This window comes from Clupea harengus, chromosome 25 (assembly GCF_900700415.2).
Source record: "Clupea harengus chromosome 25, Ch_v2.0.2, whole genome shotgun sequence".
In the NCBI taxonomy this organism is placed as follows: Eukaryota; Metazoa; Chordata; class Actinopteri; order Clupeiformes; family Clupeidae; genus Clupea; species Clupea harengus.
In genome coordinates, this window is record NC_045176.1 from 7,766,978 (window position 1) to 7,791,669 (window position 24,692).

General features: G+C 41.7%; 1 protein-coding gene across 5 annotated transcripts; it reads right to left on the reverse strand.

The window, feature by feature from the left end:
- Positions 1-1,000: 1,000 nt before the first annotated feature.
- pik3r2 (phosphoinositide-3-kinase, regulatory subunit 2 (beta)) lies at positions 1,001-24,692 on the reverse strand. Of its 5 annotated transcripts, none has more exons than XM_012827942.3 (16): positions 24,495-24,692; positions 19,305-20,070; positions 12,580-12,672; positions 11,776-11,859; positions 11,030-11,170; positions 10,443-10,641; positions 9,794-9,879; positions 9,572-9,677; positions 9,230-9,328; positions 8,870-9,050; positions 8,418-8,543; positions 7,916-8,058; positions 7,501-7,677; positions 7,023-7,094; positions 6,135-6,308; positions 1,001-4,071 (listed from the first exon to the last, which is right to left on the reverse strand). In XM_012827942.3, exons 2-16 carry the CDS (start codon positions 19,627-19,629, stop codon positions 3,882-3,884), a joined length of 2,196 nt encoding a protein of 731 aa, XP_012683396.1. In that variant the 5' UTR covers positions 19,630-20,070; positions 24,495-24,692; the 3' UTR covers positions 1,001-3,881. The 5 variants fall into 5 exon arrangements, with proteins under 5 accessions (XP_012683396.1, XP_012683393.1, XP_031418743.1 ...); XM_012827939.3 differs by having other exon boundaries at positions 11,030-11,242; XM_031562883.2 differs by lacking the exon at positions 24,495-24,692 and adding an exon at positions 21,147-22,139 and having other exon boundaries at positions 11,030-11,242.

Below are 24,692 nucleotides of genomic sequence, written 5' to 3' on the forward strand. Positions count from 1 at the left end.
TTTCAATATACTATTTGCAAATTGATCCAAAAATCCTTTAATGAAGTCTTTATAATTGCATCTGCTGATTAAGTAAACGTCGTGCGGTTAGGCACAGTCCTGGTATATATATTTAGCTCCTTTAATACAGCATACCCAACTACACACGGGTAAATAAAACGTGGTTGGCCTGTACCTACTTTAAGGAAGCATTTTTCACAAATCCTGATTTACTTCGTACTAACTGTATTTGTTATAGGCCTAGTTAAATGACAAAGTGAAGATCACTAGAATACACCACGTGGGCCTATTCAGATTTACTCATGGGCCACCAGGCCCTCCTTTTAAGAGACAGGTGTTTATGCCTGAAGCATGTGACTACACAGTTTCCCATCGGCAGTCATATGAGCACTCATACACACAATACATGCTGACTGTTCCCTTTTTTAGCAGCGTTGCCACGATTGTTCGAACCCTTGCACTGTGACTGATGCAATATCAACTTCCAGCTATTGTGAGGGTTATATCCGCAGATTCAACTTTTTCAGACAGGTAGACCAACAAAATCTCACAATCTCTGAAAGGAGTCAGGTCATAGGCACGACTTGACTGATGTTCAAGTGCAGTATCAAGTATCAAGACCAGTAAAAATACTAAAACTTAAAATAATTAAAAAAGACCTCAATACAAGACAAAAATGGCCAAAAACATAAAAACAACTGGCAGAAATATAAAGATTGTGGTTACCCCACAGAGCCACGCGAGATTCACTGGTCCTCGGGATTAGCTCGGATATCAAGCTGGCCCAATAATAATATATATATATATATTTTTAAATCTCATAAAGACAATACATTAGAATGTAGGTGTGCATTAGTCAACATTATTGAGTGCATTAGTCAACATTATTGAGTGCATACTTCATAATTATTGAGTGCATACTTCTTGCACAGTTCTCAACTCAGTTATAGTCAGTTTTCAGGTAAGGACACTTGCAAGAAACAAATCACAGACCACTTTGCCCGGATAGTTTGTTGTTTAATTTTGTTGTTTCACTTTATAAGTTCATACAGACACATCAGTTCTTTTTTCCAATGTTTTACTATGCCAAAGGGTGGCATCACGGGAACACTGAGAACACAGACAAGATTAAAAAAAGAAAGTTCAAGTTTAATAAAACAAAGACACCAGAATCGTCAAACAATTTGTATCTCAACAGGTAAACTGACTTTGAAACACATCTGCTATTTGGTTCTTTAGATGTAAACATTTTGTAATTGTACAAGTGGGAGAAAAAAACATATCAAGCTAGCTTATTTTAGGATCTGTAGAGATTTCAGTAAAACACAGATGTAAGAAGCTGACTTTTCCATTTGAGATCCTTCCTGGTGCCATCCACGGAGAAAAAAAAAACTATTCTGATATATTCATCTTATGATAAAGAGCTGTTGGTTAGCCAAACCACCTAAATGTGTCTCTCAAGGATACTGAGCATGTTATACTGTACATATAAGTAAAAAAGAAACCTCTACACTTCAGTTAGTTAAAACTGTGCTTTGTAGTGCATTCAAAGGATTCACTGCTTAAACTCTTTCCAAGTACAAATCAACAACCTTCCAAAACGATTTCCTTTCAAATCACACATGCAGAAAGAGTGAGAGGCTTACTGTAGATTCCTTACCAATGCTTAAGTGCTTTCCTATTCTTTTAGCAAGGCAGCTGTATTCTGTTTTATGTTAAAACAAAAATGAATTGCTTTTATTGCTTAAATTTCTATTATTTTAATAATTATAGGTTATAAGGAAAGGGAATATTAGTGTGGTTAGGTATATGTATTTGGCTTCATATATGCTTGTGAACAACCATGTGTGCCCTGTATAAGTCTCCTGATTGTTTCAAATAGGCTTTGAATTCCATCAAAAATATATGTTTACATTTATAGTAATAAGGCTTTGGGTCGTTAGTTCACATTTATAGTTTTTCAGGAGGATGTTTTCATGAAGGAAACTGATCATGGTGATTAAGTCAGCCATGCCAATCCCATGACATTAGCTCATGTCTTCCGCAATATGAAGGGCAACTTGGTACTGTCAGTAATGAGTAACAGTGACCATAGCAACACCAATATCACACCAAAATCCCTTCAGAAATCTCTGAAACAAAATCCACATACAAAGTCATGATCTACGCCTCTTAGACTGTCCAAAGGCTCAAGGCACTTTTAGAATATCTCACGTTCACTCAGCACAACTCACTTGCTCAGGCCTCCAGGCTACTAAAATGACCAAATTCTGTTTGAAGTTCAGTCTGTTTATTACCATCATACTAAATTAAATGGCCATTTATTTACCAAAAGTGCTGCAATGTTTCAGAATAAATCTTAAAATGAACAGATTTAGCATACATTTTAGAGGGCAAGCATTTCTAACACATGTCCTGTATTAAGTATGGTCATTAGATGACAGATTTTCTATCCAAACTTTCACATATCACTTATATGAACCTTAATGAATCCATATATTGATGTTCTCTATTTTTATATAATTAAACATTTAGATAAATATATCTACTGCAACAGTACGTCAAGACCAACCTATGTGGTGTACCCTCTTTGTGAGAGCGAAACTACACTTTCCTGGCCGCAATAATAAAGGTGCTACTTATGGATGCTTACTCAAAATACTGTATACAACCGTTTTCAACTATCTATTGCCTAAGGTGAACACAAATGCACTCCGAGGAGATTGGATAACATCTGAAAATAGGCACAGCACGCTTTCTTTCAGGGAGTCTTTGACCACAGTGGTAATGCTTATTGTCCTTCTGCAAAACGGGGAAAAAAAGATCAACTCCTGAAGACAGCAGGGTTTAGAACAATTTCCTTTGTGCGGGACAATGATGGCCGTTTCTTGTGCCCGCTAAACAGGTTTCAGCAGGCGGCTTTTAGATTTTCAGTTTTAGAGAGCTTAATGTATCAGTGGCCCCGGACAGGATGATACTACCCATGATGTTTCAAAGACTGCCTGTGGTCATGAAAAGCTACTAGGCGGTAGACCTAAAGGATTGAAAAACTATCCTCTGTGACTATAAAAACACATACATGAATGGACATCTACAAAATATGGCAGCATCTCTTCTGAGTAGCACTCGATTACACGCATATAAAAAAGAAAGGGGGGGGGGGGGGGGGGGTTGTTGGTCGAGACTATGCTCCACATGTGAAACTGCCATCATTCATTCTTTTCACATCTTCAGAAAATCACATGAAAGGAGTCCACCAATCAGGTGAACTAAAATACATCACATGGTATCAACTTGTGCGCACACATACATGCGCACGCAAGAACCCACAGCAGTGTCAGAGTTCAAATATACATTTCATTCTAAAGCTGCAGCATTCTCTTCTCCACCGTCTCATCCGTTCACCAAACTCTCCCATTCCTATCCATTCAATTCACATAGGAAGTCAAGTCTAGCTTAATGGCACTTAATCAAGCTTTTGCGGAATAGGAAAAACAAAAATTGCTCCACGACAGAGCACAAAAGACATAAAAACTCTCTCTGTCTTTTGGAAGTAACATACTGCATCACTACAGTTTCCTCTCTGTAAGAAAAACAAATGCCTGCAACTGTATTTTCTATGACACAACAGAGTACCTCAGCCAGGACACTTGCAGCTGTGGCTGATTTTGTCTAATATAGAACACGTTGGGCTGGAATAAAAGCCACACATTTATCTTCACATTCTTTCACTCTCTCTTTCTGTCTACAGATAACCTATATCAGCTTTTTTGTGCTTTGTCACTTTTTTTTTCTTCTTCTTCTAACATAAACAAGAGATTTTGCTACAACTAGAACTGGTGAATGATGTGGGCCATCTCCACAGCTGCTGGGTACCGCGTTCATCTTGGCTGCTGAGCAAGCACCGGGTAGGCGAGGGTTACATTCAGCGAGTCGTTGTGCTGGACAAGGGAGGTGTGCCGGTAGTGAAGCACCAAGGTTCGGAGGGAGCTGTAAAGGTTGTAAGGCTCTGCGAACCCATAGCCTGTGGCGGTCTTGAAAATCACGCAGTGCTTCACCTCGCCATCCATCCTGCAGGAGGGAAAGCAAACATTGCAGGGTCAGCTCAGGTCAGGTCATGCATTTGTGTGTGTGTGTGTACATACGCTTGAGGGGTGGTGCAGTCTCTGGCCAGACTGGTTGCATTTCTCTGATTGTCAGCCGTGTTCAAGCAGCAAAATGTGTTACATTTCTATTGGCTTCCTGGTGGAATTCCCCTCAATTGCACCAGGAAGTGTAATCTTGGGTATGAATCTTGAAAACCCAAAAGTAGTGTGGTTTGTGCCCGAAGTACTAGGGACCAGGGAAGTTTAATAAAGTACCGTCAGAGGTGGAAACTCCCGGCTTCAGAAAGTAAAAGTCCTACCGTGTATTGGTTCTGCCTGTGCACCGTTTCATTAATGAGCTCATCTACCTGGCTAAAGAGTTGTGCTAAGAATCAGCTGGTTTAGTAAATGGATGGAACAAAGTGGTAGGACTTTTACTTTCTGAAGCCGGGAGTTTCTACCTGTGGTTGTGCCCAACAACTCCATTAATCTCCACTTGTATTATAAGCCGATGCCACTGTGACATTGCGTTTAATATGACCCGAAGAAGTGCGGTCGGTCCGACAAACCTCACTCTGCCATATATATGATTGTTGTAAAATTGTGTCATTTTAGCAATAATTTCATCATAGTCTGAGAGATGAGTCACAATCAGGCCATTTCTAAGAAATCCCACCCAGTTGCAGCTATTGGAAGTAAGCTTTCCCAAAAAAAAACAGGATACAAAGAGGGCCGGAATCCTATAGTTCTTCTGATTGGTAATATAGAGGTAAAAGCTTTAGGAAAAGCAATCCAATAGGGGTTATCATTTTCTATGCATGCGGAGAAGAGGGTCATATCGCAGGACACTGCCAAGACAGAAGGGGGAGAGGAACTGTCTGTCATTCATGTGGAGAAGAGGGACACATAACAAAGAATTGCAAGGACAACAGATCAGAAAAGAAGAACTTTGTTTGTTTTTCATGTGGAAAGGGGGGACACAAAGCTAGAAGGTGTAACTTGGCTCTTGGCTCTCAGCTCGTTCCTAGCACTACCAGAGCAGGGGCGTCCCTCTCTACCTTTAAGAAGCTCTGGAAGACCCAACTTTTCAGAGAGCACCTCCTTTCCTAACTTGCACTTCCTCTCAATAGAGAGACACACTCAATAGAGTGCATGGACAAAAGACCAAGAGAGAATCAGTGAGCAACCTCTAGGGGATTTAAGGAAGTGATTCCCCCAGAGACATATATGCATATCCACAACCGGTGTACACACCCTAACCCACACAAACCAACTGTCAAACACACACACACACACACACACATAATGTGTCAGGGCTGAAACATGGAACACACACATGGATGGATGAAAAGAAGATGCATGCTCTGATGTTCTATGACAATTATGGCCCATTTTTATTTACTTATGTTTTAGATGTCAGATGCCCTTATGTTTCAATTATCTCAGACTGTCTCCTTGGCTGTGCTGGTTCTCAAATGCTTCTCCCAAACCTGGGAAAATGTATCAAATTACAGAGGGACCCTATATAGAGGCCAGTATATATGAGTTGGAGATTTTTGTGGTTCAGATACACACCACTGAATCCAATCCAGCTGAATCGCAAAACACGGTTCGCAGGGGATGTTTGACGAAATAGAGAACACGGAGGATGGGCCCTATGAGGGGACTGGGTCCCGGTTCGAGAATTTGCTTTGATCAACAAAAGTGATTCCTAGACTCACACTGCCATGTATATGATTGTGATTCATCTCTCAGACTACGATGAAATTATTGCTACACAATATTACAATAATCAGGCCACTTCTAAGAGATCCCACCCAGTTGCAGCTTTATGAAGTAAACTTTCCCAACAAAAACAGGAGACAAAGAGGGCCGGAATCCGCTGAGTAAGACTGATTGCTGTATCAAACACAAGACAAACATAATTTTTCCTACAATCTTGGGTACAACAATACATTTTTTTTTTTTTAAAGTGATCGCCATAAATCCCCTGATCAGATCCGTTTATAGATCAAATAATTGACAGGTGTGTTTTGGTGCTCGACTTACACAACTGAGCAAGCGAGCGAGCCCTTCTGCGTTTGACTCTCGCGGATCAGAAAGGTTCCGTCACATTTGTCCCGCAGCAGCTCCTCGGCATGCGAGCGCTTGATGTTGCCCACATACCAGGTGCGCTCGTCCTGGTGAGGCTGGTCCTCCTCGTCATCCACCAATGAGTAAAAGCTGAGAGCACAACAAGGAGAAGGGGTTAGCTGATCATGTGTGTCAACCAACCTGACAATAATTAAGCAATATGACGTCAGTGAGAGTGGTCCTGGTTAAGGATATCCCAACGGTAAAGGTTTCCCTTACTCTTACTATACATTTTTCAACCAGAACTGTTGCATAATGTTCATGTCAGACGACCGCGACCATTGCTAAGCACTGTTTTGAAGTTTCTAGTGTTGATGTTCTCAGGTTTGCTAATGTCCTCAATATTGCAGCTTATAATGGAAACAGAAGACCGAGGCTGTTCACCGGTGCTTAAAGCAGCACAAACCTAGCGAAACCTGTTGAAATTTGCTTACTTTGACACTATGACAAACTAGTGAGTCAACAACTTTCCTAACACAGTCAAATATCAAGCAAGTGCAACACAAGACAAAGCAAGACGGCAAATAAGTTACTTACTAGTCCGACAGAGAGTAGTACTCAGGCGGCTTCCAGAAACTTACATATCTAAGTAATATGCCTACGGACCCTGGTATGGCAATGGCACAGAGGCCATTCTCCATATTAAACGTCATTGTAGCGCCCCACTTTTTTTAAGCTGTTATTTTAAGGTAAAATTGCAAATCCTAACCCTAAAGTACAATTGCTACATAATGTTACTTTAAGCCTGAGAGAAAGCCTCGGGTTGGTGCCGGGCAAAAGCCAACAGAGCGAAAAGGCACTTACTCCTCAGTTTCATTCTTGATCCCAAGCCACTCGTTGATCCTCCTCTGTCTCGCACCTTTCTGCGTGAGCCAACTATGAGACCAAAAGAACAGTATCAGCATCCATAGGAAATTATCTAACCTGTACATGTAGACCAACTCGTAAAGCTTGTGCAACGATAGGGTCATGCTATATGCTATGCATGCATGCTAGGGTCATGCTATATGCTATGCATGCATGCTAGGGTCATGCTATATGCTATGCATGCATGGTAGGGTCATGATATATGCTATGTATACATGCTAGGGTTATACTATGCTATGCATACATGCATACATTCAATTCCTATAAGGTTTGCATACTGAGCCCATTGGTTGCTCTGAAAATAGCTTTAAAAAGGTCTGGTAAATGGTTTATATGAATATACATGAATCTCAGATTGCCCCCCCATTTACATCGCTCTGTCAGGGTGAGGGTCAAAAGGTGAAGTTCATCTTACACCAGGTACTGGTCCCTCAGCTTCCTCAGCTGCATCAGGTCAGGCTTCAGGCTGTTCATCTTCTTGTCAATCTCTCGGTTGTCCGTCGCCTGTAGCTTCAGGTCCTGCTCCATCTTCTTCTTGCTCTCGTGAATCTCCGTCACTCGTGACTTCAGCTTTTCAGAGTTGCTCTGAATTCTGAACAAAAAACAACAATGTTCCTAAAACTTTACCTGAGGGGTATATGACAGCAAACAATTGGTGTTTGTAAGATACGCAAATCCAATGGGAACCCAGAGGCACACATACAACGCAGTGTCACTAGCTTCTGTCAAGAAGATGAACTCAATTGAAAGTGTTGTATTGTAACAGGCCAGTGCACCATTATTATTATTATTATTATTATTAATATATCAATAATATTAGTTGAGCCCACCTTTGGATCTCCTTGTCGTTGCCCTCACACTTCAGCTTCTCGATGGTCTCTCTGCTAAAGCGCTCTTGAGTCTCACACTGTTCCTCAAAGATTTTGATGGTTTCGTTGAAGGCCTCAATGGCTGTGCGCTTCATCTGAAGCTCCTGGAGGAAGGAGATGAACAGCGTCCCGTTACTCCCTCTGTGTTCAGTGTCCAATGTCTTATTTTGCCATCTACGTTTAACCTGCTATTCCTGTTTTTTAAACTAATGATTAAGACGGGCTCATTTGGCCCTACATGGGAGCAAAACATAGACTCATATTGACTCTCTGAGCTCAGGGTTTGTATATCATACACTGAATTTCTAAGGCCAGGTCTTTGACATTCATTTCCTCTCCATGTCTTGGTTGTAAATGTGTGTGTGTGTGTGTGTGTGTGTGTGTGTGTGTGTGTGTGTGTGTGTGTGTGTGTGTGTGTGTGTGTGTGTGTGTGTGTGTGTGTGAGTGTGTGTGCGTGCAGTACCTGTGAGGTGCGTGTGTATTCCTCATACAGCCCGTCGTACTCGCGGCTCTTCTCCTGATACTGCTCATGATACACCTTCAGCTGCTCGCCCACGGCCTCCACGCTGTCCTCCTTCACTAACTGCTCCTGAGAAACAAGGCAAGCCTGGCCTCAACGTCATTCACCACACATCCACATGGGGGCAGTGTTTTACACACTCACTCAGCTTTAACAGCGTTATGGAAGGCTACTCATGGAGTAAAATGTAGCATGTGACAAAACCGGTTTATTTATTTATAAAAAAATATATATATAAAAAAGGAGAAAACTTTCGGAACTTTCATTTAAATTGTGAATTTAAATAAAGATTACTTCCAGTCCTATATTTTAGGGTTAATTGAACTGTTTATCAACAAGCCAAAAAAACTGTAGAAAAAGCAGACGAAGAGGACCACATGAGCTGTTTGGCATACCTGCTGGTATTTTGATATGGGAAATAGCAGCCGTGAATCCAGTTTGGCATTGTACTGAGCTAGAGACTCGTGGCGATAGTGGTTGATGAGTTCCCCCACTGAGTTGAAGGTGAGTGGCTCAGAAAAGCCGTACTTCCCTGCTCGGTGGAATATCTTGATCAGCTTATTGTTTCCCCCTTTCCTGCAAGACCCCAAAAAATTGACTCACTAATTCTGTGAATGAGTTTAAAATTCAGATACTGAATAATGAGTTAAAAAGTATATGGTATATAGCAGGTATATTTTTTGGCAGTAACTAAGCAATTGGTTTGATTCAGAGCCACAAAACTTTTGCTGATTGAGTTCAGAACCATCCCTCACCTTAGGGTAAGCGTGTATTCTCCTTTCACTTTGCTCGATGCATCTCGAACTAAAAACGTACCATCAGGAGTGTCTCTCATCGTGTCGTTCACCTCCTCCCTGAAGGACAGCAACAGAATGAAAAGGCGTCTTTCAAAACACAATGTCCATTTTTTTTTTTTTTTTTACCTTACAATTATTTGACTTTTTTAATCTAATGTTTTGTACATAACAAAAACTAAATCAGGTAATCACTTTGTTTTGAAATGTATGGCACTATGGCATTCATTGTTGGACTGTACAGGCTTTTAGTTGTCTTGGCTTTCATTATGACAAATGCTGAACTTGCAACAAAATATCTACCTGGAGATGTCTCCCCAGTACCATTCGGCATCACCTAAAGAAATGTTGTTTCCATTTACAACAGGGGTAGAGGCACTTTTGGCTTTGGCAGGTTTGGGGGGAAGAGCTGTTCATAGAAGACACCAAATCAATATGTTGTTGTTTTAAAAAATATATATTATTATATAAGAAGAACAAAGTTCTGTGCAGACTGAAACCAAAACTACAGGTAGACATGCGTACCTGGGGGAAGTGGCTCCTGCTCCCAAACTCCCTCCAAAAGAAGTCTCTCCAGCACCAGTGCAAAGAGTTCTGGGTCTGTGTCCGGCCTGCCAATCCAAGTACAAGCAGTAGGACATTACTTGCACACAGAACTTGTTAAGGGTTAAATGCATTTACTGACAATTAGCATTTCCCCAGAATTCCGTTTATGATAATTGATTTAATAAGTAGAAAGCTAATATAATGCTTACTAGAGATCACTGCTTTGAAATGTTTCTTAATATAACATACCCTTAACACTAATTGTGTGACTGCATTTCCCCCATATATTCATTATTTTGCTGAATATACATGCACACATATGTCAATTCAGTTGCAGAAATACAGTGCTCTGAGCCTACAGCAAATGCCCATGTAAGGAATGCATTTGAGGGGAATGTAAGGGAAATTCCTGCACGGTTTTGCATCAAGGAAAATTCCAAAGAGCAAGCCAAGTTCCGGGGATGAGCCCTTTAAGCGTGAAAAATTCAGTGATTGCGGAAAACCGAAAAGCTCCACCTAGTCATTAGACCAGGGGCAATTTCATTCAAGACTCGCTTTTATACCAAAATGTACACATACCGTTTCTCAAAAAAGACAAAAATTTGAAGACAAAAAAAGCACTACTCACAGAATGTCTGAACCTCTGATGAGCAGAGGGCCGAAGATCTGGCCAAGCGTGTGAGGACCTAGACCGTTGCTTTCGGAGAACTGGCCAACCTTCTCCAGGTGCCGGAGCAGATAGTGCAGAGTCAAGCGGTTCTGCAGGGGGACCGATGGGCCTCCCAAAACCTCCCTCAATGGCCCCCTCCCCTCTGCTGAAGCGGTGTCTGTGAAAGGGGGATTTCGTCACTGACAGATGTGTCAAGAGGTACTGTGGCGCACACACACATACCAACACACGCACGCGCACACACACACACAAAGAGACGCATGCACACACACACAAACGCATGCACACACAGGCATGCACACACAAACGAATGCACACACACACAAACGAATGCACTCACACACACACACACACACACACACACACACACAACTAGCCATTTATCCAAAGGCCTTACGCAGCCTGTTAAGTGATTTATCGCAGTAATTGTGTTTACTTTCTGGAGCCTCTGCACTAAAGTGTGAGAATGTGAGTGAGGATGAATGACTGCGAGAAAAGGGAGTGCGGTTGAGATGACGCAAGTGAGGCAGTGACACACGCCATACCTGCTCCAGGCTGCACCGCTGCCAGAAGCTCAGCGTGGACCGCCGAGGGCACGACCGGGGACGGAAGCTCCTGCAGGTACCGAATCACAGCCGCCGAGAGAGCATCCGTGTCCCACTGCCCCATGTCCAACTCCAGCGACTCTGCAGGGACAGAGAGTGTAGAGTCACAGAGAGCACCCGTGTCCCACTGTCCCATGTCCAACTCCAGCGACTCTGCAGGGACAGAAAGTCTAGAGTCAGACCACTGTCCCTCCCTCCCTCACGCTGGGGCAAATGCCAAAAATGCCTTGCTGGGCAGCAGGGTGTTGGTGCTTGCAGCGTCTTAGCTGCACAGTAGTTCACTGTTGTTATATTTTGCCAGTGTTTATTTCACACCTTGACTGACGACTAAGTTGCAGACTGAGGGTGTTACACAAGCAGTGTGACACAAGCAGCAACAGTGAATACTTTATGGTCAGACACTAGTACTGAAGATAGAGCATTCTAAATACACGAGATCCAACCGTGAATTAGTCTACTAGAGATATTACAACATTTGCATGCAATGAAATACAGCACAAACCCCTGTCCTACAGCATCCTAGTCAACACTGAGGTTACAATAAGCACCACGTGCAAGACAGGGTATCATCTCTAGGGAAGGATTCCAGCTCTAGTGACAAATACAATTTTCTGTTTTGTTTATGGTGCATGATTGATCACATGTTGCCTTAGGAGCTGTGGCAACTGGAGCTGATGAGCACTTACCACTGGTGAGGCTGGCCGTAGGAGCGGACTGGCTGTCGGGGGTCGAAGAAGTTGAAGTCCTGTACAGTGTCTTGCAGTCCAAACCTGTGAGGCAAATCAAGGCATTAAAGGTGCAGTCCGCGATTCCATTTTGTGGAAGGTTGTTGATATTTGGGCTCAACAGCTTATCAAATTATGCCCTTACATGCTCCCAAAGCACGTGTTGATTGGCTACGATTGTTTACGGCTTGGTCCGAGCCACTATGTCTGTTTCCCATTTACAGAGCCAGCACTGTGTACGAACACCAGAGTCTTTTTGACCGCAGGCACAAAATGGAAAGCTAGAGGACTGTGACAAGCAAAAGCAAATAGTCCCCCCCCCTCTCCACATGCAAGCTTAGATAAACCGAGCGGTCACATCTAAAACATTAAAAGCAGTGTGTCTGTCAATATTACTACCCGCAGACGCGCTAAACACAGAGCTGGACATCCACATCAAGTCACCCATGCCACCGGAGTCCATGCGCCCTGATTTAGACTGCTGACTGTGTGAAAGGTTCCCATGTGCTGGGACGGACGGATGGAGTCTCACTGAGCACGGGGGTGGGGGAGTGCAGCTGAGACGGGCATGCAAGGGGAGCTTTCTGCACCAGGAAATGAGAATGTCCCCACACATCTGTCCCATCCCACCTGGTGGAATGTACGAGACTGTACCCAGATGACATTATCCATTATCCGACAGCTCATCTCACATGCCTTGAGGTGGACGACACAGGGTTTACACAGTGAAGGTAACATGCTGTATAGAGAATAAAATCTTCTTACCTGTCCTTTCGATGGCTTCCACCAGCTTTATTAGAATGGGAGGAGCAATGTCTGGAGGTGCAAACTGTCCAGTCAAGTCTTGTGTAGGGGGCGCTGCATAGAGAAAAAGATTTTACATGTCAGTTTAAGTTTTTGCACATGATTACGGAGAAGTCTGCAAATGAAGTAACTTGATCACGACATTTTGAATGCAATCGAGAGTTGGCTCCAACCTGATGCAAATATAGAGCTGGATGATATTCAAAGAGCCATAACTGTCTACTTGAAGGAGCGGTGTTGTGAAGACCGTATTGTTAAATAGTTTTAGAACTAGTTTAAGAAGTGCATCTGCTACAATGTTTTAAAAACGTAATCCTAACCTGCTGATTCTCGATCACTCCTCTGCAGAGCTGGTCTTTTTGCAGGGAGATTTGTTGTTCTCTGTGCACTGAAACTCGCCCTAGAGTTCTTGGCACGTCTCAGACAGTGCACTGTTTGCTTTGCTGGGTTAAGTGCTGCCTTGAGAGCTGGTTGATCTCAGATTCTTGGGATTTCACTGCTGAAGGGAGTTTTCTCTCTCTCTCTCTCTCTCTCTCTCTCTCTCTCTCTCTCTCTCTCTCTCTCTCTCTCTCTCTCTCTCTCTCTCTCTCTCTCTCTCTCTCTCTCTCTCTCTCTCTCTCTCTCTCTCTCTCTCTCTCTCTCTCAACTCCATGCTGGCTTTTGGGGAGGCATCTGTGCCTCTCTCTTTAGTGAGCACAAACTAGAATGAAGTTGTCCAAACCTTTCTCTCACTATTTAAAAAGCAACAACAGTATCTGGGGGAGGAAAAAAAAGACGACAACACATCTTGTTGCATGTTTAGAAATTCTTCAGCAGAAAAGTGCCTCGTATCCTTCCAGTCCTTTGGTCTCAGCTGCAGGAGCAGGAGCTGCAGCCGAGATCGCCCCAGCCCCTTGCGTGAGCGGAACACAATAAAGGATTTAATAAAAAATCCTGAACAAGCAAAAAGCCCTGATGGCTGTGTGCCAAGGCCTCCTTTTCAGGCTCACCACAAAGAGCCCAGGGCTTGGCAGCCAGAAGCCTCCTAGCAGTGCAAGGCTAAACCGCGTCTGATTATTAATTTTGGAGTTCAGACGAAAAGCCTCGTCAGCACATTCTACTTTTCCACTGCACATTAAACATGGAAACTTTGCTTGCTTTTTCTGCCTTGACACAAACACAAACCCAGTCTCTTCCGCTGCCTTTCCCCCCCCGGCTTCATGCTGTGCACTCATCACTGGTCTATACAGTGTGCATTTGCTTTTCCAGGGTGTAATTCAGGAACTAGCTTCCAAAAGAGGATCAAATCGTTGAGCAAAAAAGTTAAAATTATTGGCATCAGATAGACCAAATCAATAACTATTTTTATTCCAGATTTATTTATTCAATATTTTGTGTACATTTTGCCCACACAAACACATGCCTGCCTAGCTGGGAAAACTTGCAAGTTGAGAGACAGATGGGGACATTGACGTACACATTTTGTAATGGCACAACAGAACAGCCTTTACTCTCTAATAATCTGTAATATTGCATTTAACAGGAACCATCAAGAACAATCATATCTCTAAACTGTGTTGCTATGCTGGTACATTTTACTGGTAAACAACAGAAAAAGAGTTCAATATACACCCTGCAGAGTTAACATACATGAAGTGTTCTACTGAATTCTGTGTAATTACCTTTACTGGCTGTATAACATTTAGCCGCTAAACAAATACATATCAGATGGGACTATTCTAGAAGCGTTTTTCCATTTCAGGAAGACACCCTGTCTCAACACGCGAACACACCAAATGTGGGAGCAGGCTTTCGTGCAAAGGAATAAACTTTTGGGAAAAACAGCTGTGGCCCTGAAGTCATCCCTAGTTTTTTGGAGAGAGAACCAACTAATCATTACCCAATTATGGCTGCCTCGGCAGACTGCATCTTGGCTGGCCTGCAACTGTGCATGCCCTGGGAAGAAACAACTATGGGCATTATAATCATGTGATCACGGCAGTAAACTCTATTCCCAGAGAGCCAGGCTGTCTGTGGGGGTTTATAGGTCGGAGGCCTGGCTGGGCTAAATCAGTCAGACAGAAGAACACTCCTGATATCGAAGCATATATGCAATACTTTTCAAAAAGGCTCAACTTGAGTCCAAATTCTAATTGCATTCAATGCTACTAGGGCAGTCTTTTCTCTAATGTTACTAAGGTTCTCTAATGATCTCTAAGGTTCCTTTTAACATTCCCACAAATGGCTCGTACCGAGATTACACCCAGACATAAAACAAAACATGAATCAAGATTCATTGCAACCAATAAAAAGACAGATGTGTGGTAACTGTGATTTAGCCTAATTCAATAAATAGTTTTGTCTTGGTATGACAAAGTATTTTAAAGTCACTGGTATTTACTCATGTGGAGCCAATGTTGACAAATTGATTTACACTGAAACTATTTTTATTGGTTCATGATACAAATCTCTATTCCAATGTAAATTACTTTATTTGGTTTAACTGTCACTTATTCTTGTTCATTTCATCTTGCAGTCAACTTGATCTAAAGCTAAGGACATGTCCAAATACAGCATCATCTGATGTTCAAACAAGTGTGGATGACAAGCGACTGCTAACTACAAATCCTTGGCACCTCGTTAGCTAGCTTTTTTATTTTTGTTTGGCTTATTTGCACTGCCATTACCACACCAAGATAATGCAATTGAGGCAGCAATGCTCACTTGTGTTGAGTGGAAAACATACATGACAATTCTGGTTAGTGCTGTATACCAACACAAAGTTATTCAAGAAGCTAAATAACCGGAATCATAGCCCTGCTTAATTTAAAGAGAAACTATGATGACAGTATTTTTATAGTCTCAACCCTTTTTTGAAGCCCTGTGTCCTTTGCTTCGCTTACATCTCTATTCACAGTAAGTTGAAAACTTTTTTGGGCCTAATATCATTTCTTCACGTGTCCATATAGTCTACACCAAGATGAGTGGCCAGGTGCATCATGGCTCACTTGTGAGCTCTTAGTGGCCTCCCAGTGAGTACATTATTCCAGTAGGTTCTTCAAATGCTGTTATTTAAATTTGTTCAGATGCACTAAAAATCAAATAATAAAATGACATATGGTAGAAAATGTTGTTGTTAGTCAGCTACTAACATAAATTAAAAATATATATTTTAAGATTATTTTGCACAGCAATCTAAACTCCAGGTGGTAATGTGCATACAAATCATTGCTACACACACTTGTAGTATACACCCGAAAAACAAGACACAACCTAAATATTAGGGGTGGGAATCTCTTGGCACCTCACGATTCGATTCGATTCCGATTCAGAGGTCAATGATTCGATTCTAAACCGATTCTCGATTCTAAACCGATTATCGATTCTAAACCGATTATCGATTATCAATTCTAAACCGATAAAAACGATTATCGATGCATCTCGATTTTTAAAACATTTGAGTTTGCTACTCAGTCTCAAATCACTTCCTACTTTGTGATAATTAAAGAAAATCAACAGATCTATTTTTTTATTAGAGAAAAAGTGTGTCCTTGTCACAATTATGACTTTCTATGAACAATGCAATAATCGATGCAGCTTGCATTTCAACACAAAATGAATGTGTAAAAAAAAAAAAAAAAAAAAAAAAAAAAAATATTATTTTTTTATTTTATTAAAAAATCGATTATGAACTTTTCTGAATCGAGACAGAATCGTTCTAGAGAGAATCGAGAGAAATCGAAAAATCTATTTTTCCCCCCACCCCTACTAAATATGTCAATAACAAAAGTAAGCCTGAAAATAGTCTGGAGGAGCTGGAAAGGCCAGAGCCCTAGCATAGTGTCCAACAAATTCTGTGAATGCAGCTTCCCAGTAAAGGAACAAATTCAAGAGGCCTCTCCTTTCTGAGAACTCCAGCGAGTGGATAGTTTATAGCTGCCTGGAGACAGTATCAGAAGTGCATGTGAAACAGACGAGGAGGAGGAGGAGGAGGAGGAGGAGGAGGAGTGGAAGTAGAGGAAGGCAGGGGAGGGGTTTAAAAAATGCCAAGGCATGGTTCACTTCAGGCAGTAAAAGGAAGGCTAGAAAAGGAGGGGAGAAAACACAGTTCTTCTGGCTTTTCTGCTGCAGGCTATGACACCTCTTTTTTTACTTGTTTCAATATCTGAGCAAGTCTGTCATCATCTCTGAATCTCACCACTTAAGCAGTAATATAAGTGTGTGTGTGTGTGTGTGTGTGTGTGTGTGTGTGTGTGTGTGTGTGTGTGAACACATCTGTCCTTAAACAAAAAGAATAAAGCATAATGTACACAGTGCCACAGGAGCAAACAGCAAGTTAGCTTAGAACTTTAAAATTATCCATTACGCTTGACATAATGGTGCCTAGAAAAGGCAAACAAAAACCCTTGGTTAACTTTATCTTAATTTTTCCTGCTTGCAATCTGGAGCTGGAACTGGAACAGCAACTGGAAGCTTACTGCAATAACTTTGACAAACTGCTGATCATACAAAGGAGGCAATGGATGCACTGCTGCTCAGACTAGTCAGTTGAGCTAGCAATAAAGAGTCCCTTTTAGCACGCTCAGAAACTTTAGAGCCTCACTCTTTGACCACATTCGTTCCTATCATTCAGTAGAAGTAGGGGTTGCTGTAAAGCTTTTTCCTCCCACTTTCAACAGGGAGGGAGAATTACTTATCAGACCCATTCCTCAATTCTATGATTCATGACTCGGAGAAATAGGTAGTTGTGCTCTAAACAAATTCAACAAATACAAAAGCGTATTCTCAAGTATGGGTGAATGAATAGGTGAATCAATCCAAATGTCAAGAACAAGGATGGTGCTGATTCCTCATACCTTGTCCGTTTTTCCCAGAAGCTGTAAAACACTTGGTGATTAAGTCCAACAGTGCAACATCAGACCATCGTTGAGCCATAAAGTCAATAGCTTTGATGACTGATGATAGTGGATAATTTGACCAAGGTAAATATACTTTGGAGAAAGAAGGAAAATTTACTGCGAAAATTAACACCCACCAAGCGAAAATGGTGTGTAGATTTCTGTGTTGGCGGGTGAATGATGGCAGTTACTGCGATCATCTTGGAAAAACACTTTGTTTTGTCAGTAACACTAGCTACGAGTTCTAACATTTTGCATAACATGGAGGTTTATTCCTGGAGTGACGCCTCTCCCTGAATTCAAAGAACTTCTGCTACAGCTACCATGGATGTTGTCGATCACAGCAGATTAAGATTTTTTAACCTGGGCCCTATTGTCCCATCTTGTTTGGGTCCAAATTTTTACTAGGGACAAAAAACGATCAAAATCAGTCCAGTACTGAGTTAGAACACTAAAACCGGCAACTGCAAAATGGCTATACAATGTAATCCTGTGGGGCAAGCCTCCACATCAAAGGAACACGGAGAGGCTCATAATTTAATTCTGACTACACGAAAAGAGCACAGAGATAGACCTGTGTCTGTTTACTGCAATAACTGGACAGAACCTATAGAAAAACGACTGTTTCTACAGTCTCTAATTTAATTTCTGTTTCTTTAGTTATTGAGGTAAACAGGCACAAGTCTATTTCTGTAGGGATCCTTTCCATGTTGTCATGGAAATGGACCCCTGTCGGCGTGCCTCAGTGACATTCAAATTACTGACCACAATCAATTAAATACCAGTGGGGAAGAACGGGAAGCAAACCCTGGACTCCTGTTCGGAAGTCAGCAGCGCCATTCACTGTGCCACCAATGCTGAGGTCATAATAGGGTGCCTTCTATTAAGGAACTCCTGAAGATTCGTAGGAGTAGTGCCAATCTTATCACCAAGGAATTCCGTACCATTAGTCATTTCATATTTATTCCTGAAGTATACATAGTGCACAGAATGGCACTATAGTAATGAATACTTACGTACCCTGTCTATTCCCATCATTCAAATTTCCCATCATAAAAATCCTGGTGCAGGGATTTCCCATCATTAAAATCCCGGGACTACTCAGCATTTAAAGCAGAAGATTTATGAAGTATTATGAAGAATAATGCAATAAGAGCACTTCACTAGCATTCGAATATAATTTGGATATAAGAGCACCCGAGACTACAACTTTCTCTTATTAAGAAAACAGTGCATCTTTCCATATCATGGAAAAAAGCTTCTTTTGTAGGCAAGTTCAGTTTGCAGTTCACAGTACTTAACGAACAGCTAGACTGAGAGATCATCTTGTATAATAACACTTTCCAAAGGCTAGCATCATGTGAGCCAAGCTGCTAAGGAGCATTAAAAGAGCTTTTTATTCAGTGGAACCTGTTCGTGAGTCATTGCATAACGCAGCCAATGTGACACACTTGATTCAGCTGAACCGGGAGCAGTGCAGCTAGTGTTAACACATTGAGAAGGAATCCTAATGTGTAGTGCATGCAACAGGCCTTAATAACCTAGTGTTGGATAAGAATCGATAAGATTGATTTGGTTTTTGTGATAAATATTACAATATTTGGGGAAAGACACACACAGAGAGTGTCATATTTCCTGAAATGGAGCGAATTTCCATTTAGTTGCCTAGGCTAGGCCTAGTTCAGCATTCTACCTAAATCCATTCTCACACTCTTACAACCAGTAGCTAAATTATGCACATTTTGTACAAAATATTCATTTCAGCAGGCACCATAGAACACTGTTCAAGTCTGCCCACTTGAGCCTTACCTGGTGGTGTGTGGTGTGGCTCAGGTGTGGGGGCAGGTGGGAGAGGCCTCTGGGAGCGTGGATGGCTGGGGGGCAGAGTCACCTTCACAGGTCCGTCGTACTGCACATAGGTCCCGGGGAAATCCCCTCTCTGCTTGGTGCGCTCGTTGTACCCCAGGATCCAGCCGATCCCCTCGGGATGCTGTTCATCGCCCTCTTGGACGCCGAGCGACAGCAGAGAGGCCTTGTCCACAGTCAGGATGTCACCGGGCTCCAGCTCAATGTCTTCTTCCCGCTCTTTCTTGTACATGTACAGACAACGGTACTGGATCCCATCTGCCTCCATTTTGTTTTCACCGTGTGGGCTTGCTTGCGTTTGTTAAATACAACAACTTATCAAAACAACCAACGTGACAAAACAATGGCAAAGGCACAGGAGCCACAGGAGCCCGAGCTCTTGAGCTGTAGGTGATGGTGATGCAGTCTGGCGGTGTTTTCCTATCAGCCGAAGCTCAGGAGCATTGTGGCCGGTGCTGAGGCAGGGCGGGCGGCTAGCAGGAAGCAACTAGTTTAGATCTGGCCAGTGTTGGCAACGCAAAGGACTTTCCTCAGCTTGAAACCCCGGTTCAACCAAATGATGGAGCAGAGAGACAGAAATGGAAACATGCTCGTTTAAGCAGGAAACAAAAAAAAGAAAAAGAAAAAAAAAGGAAAAGAGGAGTCCTGAACACACGTCTGAAAAGGCCGGTCTTGTCCTGTTGGCAGCTCCTTTTCAACGCAGCATAACCTGGAGTGGAAATAAAAGTAAGAGATCTCAGAGATCTATACGTAGTTACATGATAAAACATTCCATGATGAGGGTGAATCATCCTCGGTCCTGTGTGCATTGCTAAGTACCCGTCATCTATTATTCCTGCATCAGAAATCAGCTAGGTACAACACGGAGGGAGAAGTGCCATAACAACACTAGAAGAATTACATGACAAGTGTTTAGATAATCCAGAGCTAATGCTGCAAAACATTTTGTGTATTCAACTAAAAGCCACGGCCTCACTGCGAAACCAGGTTTAGGTTTTTAAATGTGCTTCTGCAGTAAATCAAGGACAAATGTTTATGCACTAGTTGGATGTTTATAGCAACTACATTGTTGTTAGTGTACTGTTACAAGATGCCAAACCATTAGGTCACCACTTACGTGCAGGAGCACCACAAATGCATGAACAGTTTTTGCTTTTTCTGCAGTGGCTATAGCTAAACGGCTATGCTACCCGAGAGAGAGTTCACATTTGACATCAAGCCTCACAAAATTTTCGTCAGTTAGGGTTTATATACGCCATCACCCATTTAAAGATTACAAGCCATCACAGTAGATAAAATGGTTGCATTTCAGAGCAAGGATACCCTTAAAACTGAGGAAAGTAAAAATACTGACTACTTACAGAACAGTATTTTCAAATAATATTAGGCCAAATCTCAATGTCAATAAACTTAATCCCCACAAATCATGCTTACGTATCCCTCCACCCCCTAGATGGCATTAGAAGATACTGGAATTTTCCACAAATTTGAGGCTTTGGACGGACAGCAGCGGCTTAACTGGTATTGCGTATTTCAGAATGACAAAAAAATACACCTATTCATCTAACTGGATACAGAACAGTGTCACATCGCCTGGGCTACATTACAATAAATAAAAATCAGTAAAGGACTGTCAATGGTTAAGAAAGTATTAGCCATACCCTTGCGACTCAAACAGCGCTCAGCAATTGAGGTTGGCTCAAAACTCATCACTAGCAGTAGAAAAAAATGTATCAACTGGTCATCACAGCAGGGTAACACATCACAGGGCAGCACTCACCCCACCTTTGGCCCGGGGAACTGAACAGGCACACCAGGCTCTCAATTCCACATTCTCTGTGCGAACAGCAGCTCTGCCAACGTGGATACGGGCATACCCAACCACAGCCCGCAATCCTCACACCACCCAAACAACCCCCCACCCTGCAAGCTCCCGCCCCCATCTTCTCCTGCACACCACCCTCTCATCCGCTGCCAAAAAAATTAAATATCCTCCTTTTCCGTCTCATAAAAAGTATCAGGATGCCAGTTTGCAGCAGTAGTCATACTTCTACGCAGTTGTGTTTAAGTCCTAAGAATGATAAGTGTATTCCAAGTGTGAAAAAGTGTGCGAAAAAAAGAAAAGATTAGTCATAGTCGCCGTCCCAAACGGAAGAATACTGAGCCTCTTTTTTTTTGTGTGGAGGCAGCTGGCGAGCTAACAGACGCCGGGAGCATCCTCTCTCCAGCTACTCTTTTATTCCGTCTGAATCTGAGCCCTTTGCTTGCTGTCTGCAACACCAAACCAGCAAAGAGAGACCACAGAAATAATTAATGAAGGAGTGCAGGAAAGGTCGCTGTTGCTACAGAGGGGAAAGGTAATCCTGCATTCCTATTGGGCGGCCTTCAGCCACGTGCTTAAGAATCACCAGAGAAGCTGGGGCAAATCAAGATATCCTTCTAATATTAGTAAATGTATCTAGGCAGTGATCAAGACAGTGACCCTTTTCACTTAACCTCCATTAAAATATCGAGAAAATCTCGTATTTCTTCCCATGTAATTTGCAAATCCCAAAACCGAGAAAAGCATTATTAATTGAAAATAATGCTTTAGATTATGTTGTGAAATAAGAAACCCACAAAAAAGAAGTTTCCTTCATTTCTACACAGATTAAAAGGTGGAAATATTAAATACAAAAAATACAACACTGGTTTTCATCTTAACAACATCACTATTGCATTTTCTTTGCACACTACATTTGTCAGATCCTGAATAGACAGTGGTGGTGCTAGGACCGAGATGAATGTCACTGCTTAATAAACGGGCTCATTCAGTTCCACACTGAACGAACACCAGCATAAGAACTAAACTAAAAAGTTTGGAAATTTGTGTTTGGTCGATTATTTCTCTGTTGTTACAATGCTAATTGTATATGGTTGTAAAGCCTGTTTATATACCTTTACAATGATGTCCAACTTGTAAGGATCATGCATTTGTGTGATGAGCAGCACAGCTGATTATGTGGGTAGCGCCCAAGTAAAATTTGCCAAAATGTTAACGTTATAACAGCAAGTTAACTCCAGACCTTAGCAAATAAACATGATTCTCAAAAAGACAGAAGGCAAGTAAGACCAGCTACGATATCTTTATGATTGTGAAATTAATCTCTGGTTTCGTCCAACGCACTTGCAGTGGTGTTTATTGTAGGCAATACCTTTTTATTGCTATCTGGGGACAAAACGAAAGCAATCTAGTGCTTGTCTACTGCATATTCTGTCAGTGGTTGGGTGAATTAGTGTTGGACGGCAGATTATAATCACATTGGGTTATATTTACATATCTTTTTCACAGTATACTATATCACTTGGTGGTACTGTCAAGAGATTTTCTTCTTTCTGCTCTTTCTGAAAATGTTGCCCTCTTCGAGGAAGATACGATATATATTGTGTACCGGTATTCAGCATAAAAATACCAGGATATGATTTTTGGCCTACATCACCAGGCCCTACTTACTACGCCGAATGCACTATTGCATTGCACTTCAATGTACTTACAATGGCCACTGACCTACCAAACCAATAATTCCAATTTAATGGTTGATTTCCGACATAATCTGTCATATGATCAGTATTGCTAAACAATACTGTGATTTATTGACTTTACTGGCTACCAAGTATGTCCCCAAACCAATGCATTTGACACTTGAGTACATCTGTCAATACTATGACAAATCCCCATCCCCCACCCTTCGCTAGAGCTAATGCAATATTAAGTAAATATCAGCTTAAGTAAATATGCATACTTTTACATAGCACAGCACATCTAGTACCAAGATGCTCCAAGATATGCCATATATAATGCCATATCATATATCATATATTAACCTCTTTTGAGCTGCTCCTGAAGCTATTTCCCTGGCACATTTAAGATGACAATTCTGATGTGGATAGAAGGTTTGTCTTATTGATAAGATGATATGCCACATACTTCTTTCAGCTCTTTATGAATGGATTAGTGGTTGACATATCTCAGACGTTTTTGGTAACAGGAGGGGATTGTCTTACCATACAGAGTCCTAAAGAAAATATATTGTATGGGCCTCTCTACCCGTTTGGAGTAATCACAAAATATGTGTCAGTCTAGGCATACTATATCCAAAGTTTCGCGTTACAGAAACCTTTAAACTTTAGGCCAACAACTTTTAGCATTGCTGTATCAGCTGTCTTGAACATGTTAAGACAACAATTTCTCTCTGAAAACACTGGTGAAAAAAACTCAATGAATTCAAAAGTTACAACTAGCAATGTAAGTAACAACATCTCGAAACTGCAAATCAAGTTCTCTTAACATTGATTTTATCACTGGCGTATCGAAGAGAAGTCACAAGTCTCACAAAAAACATAACTACGAAATATGAAGTTGGAATTGTGAGATATGAACACGACTGCAAAATAGTTCAATTCACGGTGACGGTAATTTCACTTGCTACCAACGTTAATGTCTTCATATATTAATGTCTGTCAAATTATATTTGGCCAATAATGTTTTGTGGTATCTTGTCACACTGTTGAACCCAACATGCAAACCCAACACGTTCTGGGACTAGTTAACGTTAACCTCCCACATGTTAACCGAGACTTAACAACCACTGTAAAAATGTAATCACTGACCAGTGATAAAATAAACAATACAAGATGCTAAATACGTTTGCGCATGCAGTCGTGTGAAAACTCAGTAACTTAATGCTTGCCAGTTTCTGATTTTAATTAACTTCGTGTCGTGCGCAATATGCAGCCTCACTGCAACGTTCACGTTAGCTTGCAGGCTAAGCAATATCTCTCCGCTCGAGCCAGGTAAAGATACTAACAAAATCCTTGTCGCACTTTGAGTGAACATTAACTATTTCTGCAATGCCTTCTGTAATTTAGGCTCAAGTTACCCATTACATTTCTATTTTTTCCATTACATCATAAACTGCCTAAAGCACTAAATGTTGTTAATATGCAAGAGTCGGAGAACACCACTGCAACTGAGGATAGCCATGTTGAATGCGTGGAACACATATTTAAGTCTGCAGTAGTCTCAGATGATAGCTACAGTAACATTACTGTAGCTATCATTAGCTAGTTTTGAGAGGACCAGGCTAAACTTACCCGTGTACAATCTGCTCTCTGTTAAATTTTGACTACTTGTTGTTTTTCTCTGATGCCAGTACTTAAGGTCCCTTGGTGGTAAGCTTACTACTAGCAAAGTCGTTATTTCTACACACTTTGAGTCTAACTTTTCCCTTTCCCCAGCGCAGCACACTTTCCCAACCCTACCAACGGCACTGTCCGCCGCTCTGCAGGGAG

Excerpts from the sequence above, each read along its gene's own strand:
- pik3r2 (XM_012827939.3), bottom strand. The coding sequence starts at position 19,629 with ATGGAGGCAGATGGGATCCAGTACCGTTGTCTGTACATGTACAAGAAA. Across the intron at positions 8,544-8,869 it reads CCATATCAAAATACCAGCAG|GAGCAGTTAGTGAAGGAGGA; the intron begins GTATGCCAAACA and ends CTTGTTTCTCAG. Across the intron at positions 4,072-6,134 it reads TCGCTCGCTTGCTCAGTTGT|GATGGATGGCGAGGTGAAGC; the intron begins GTAAGTCGAGCA and ends TCCCTCCTGCAG.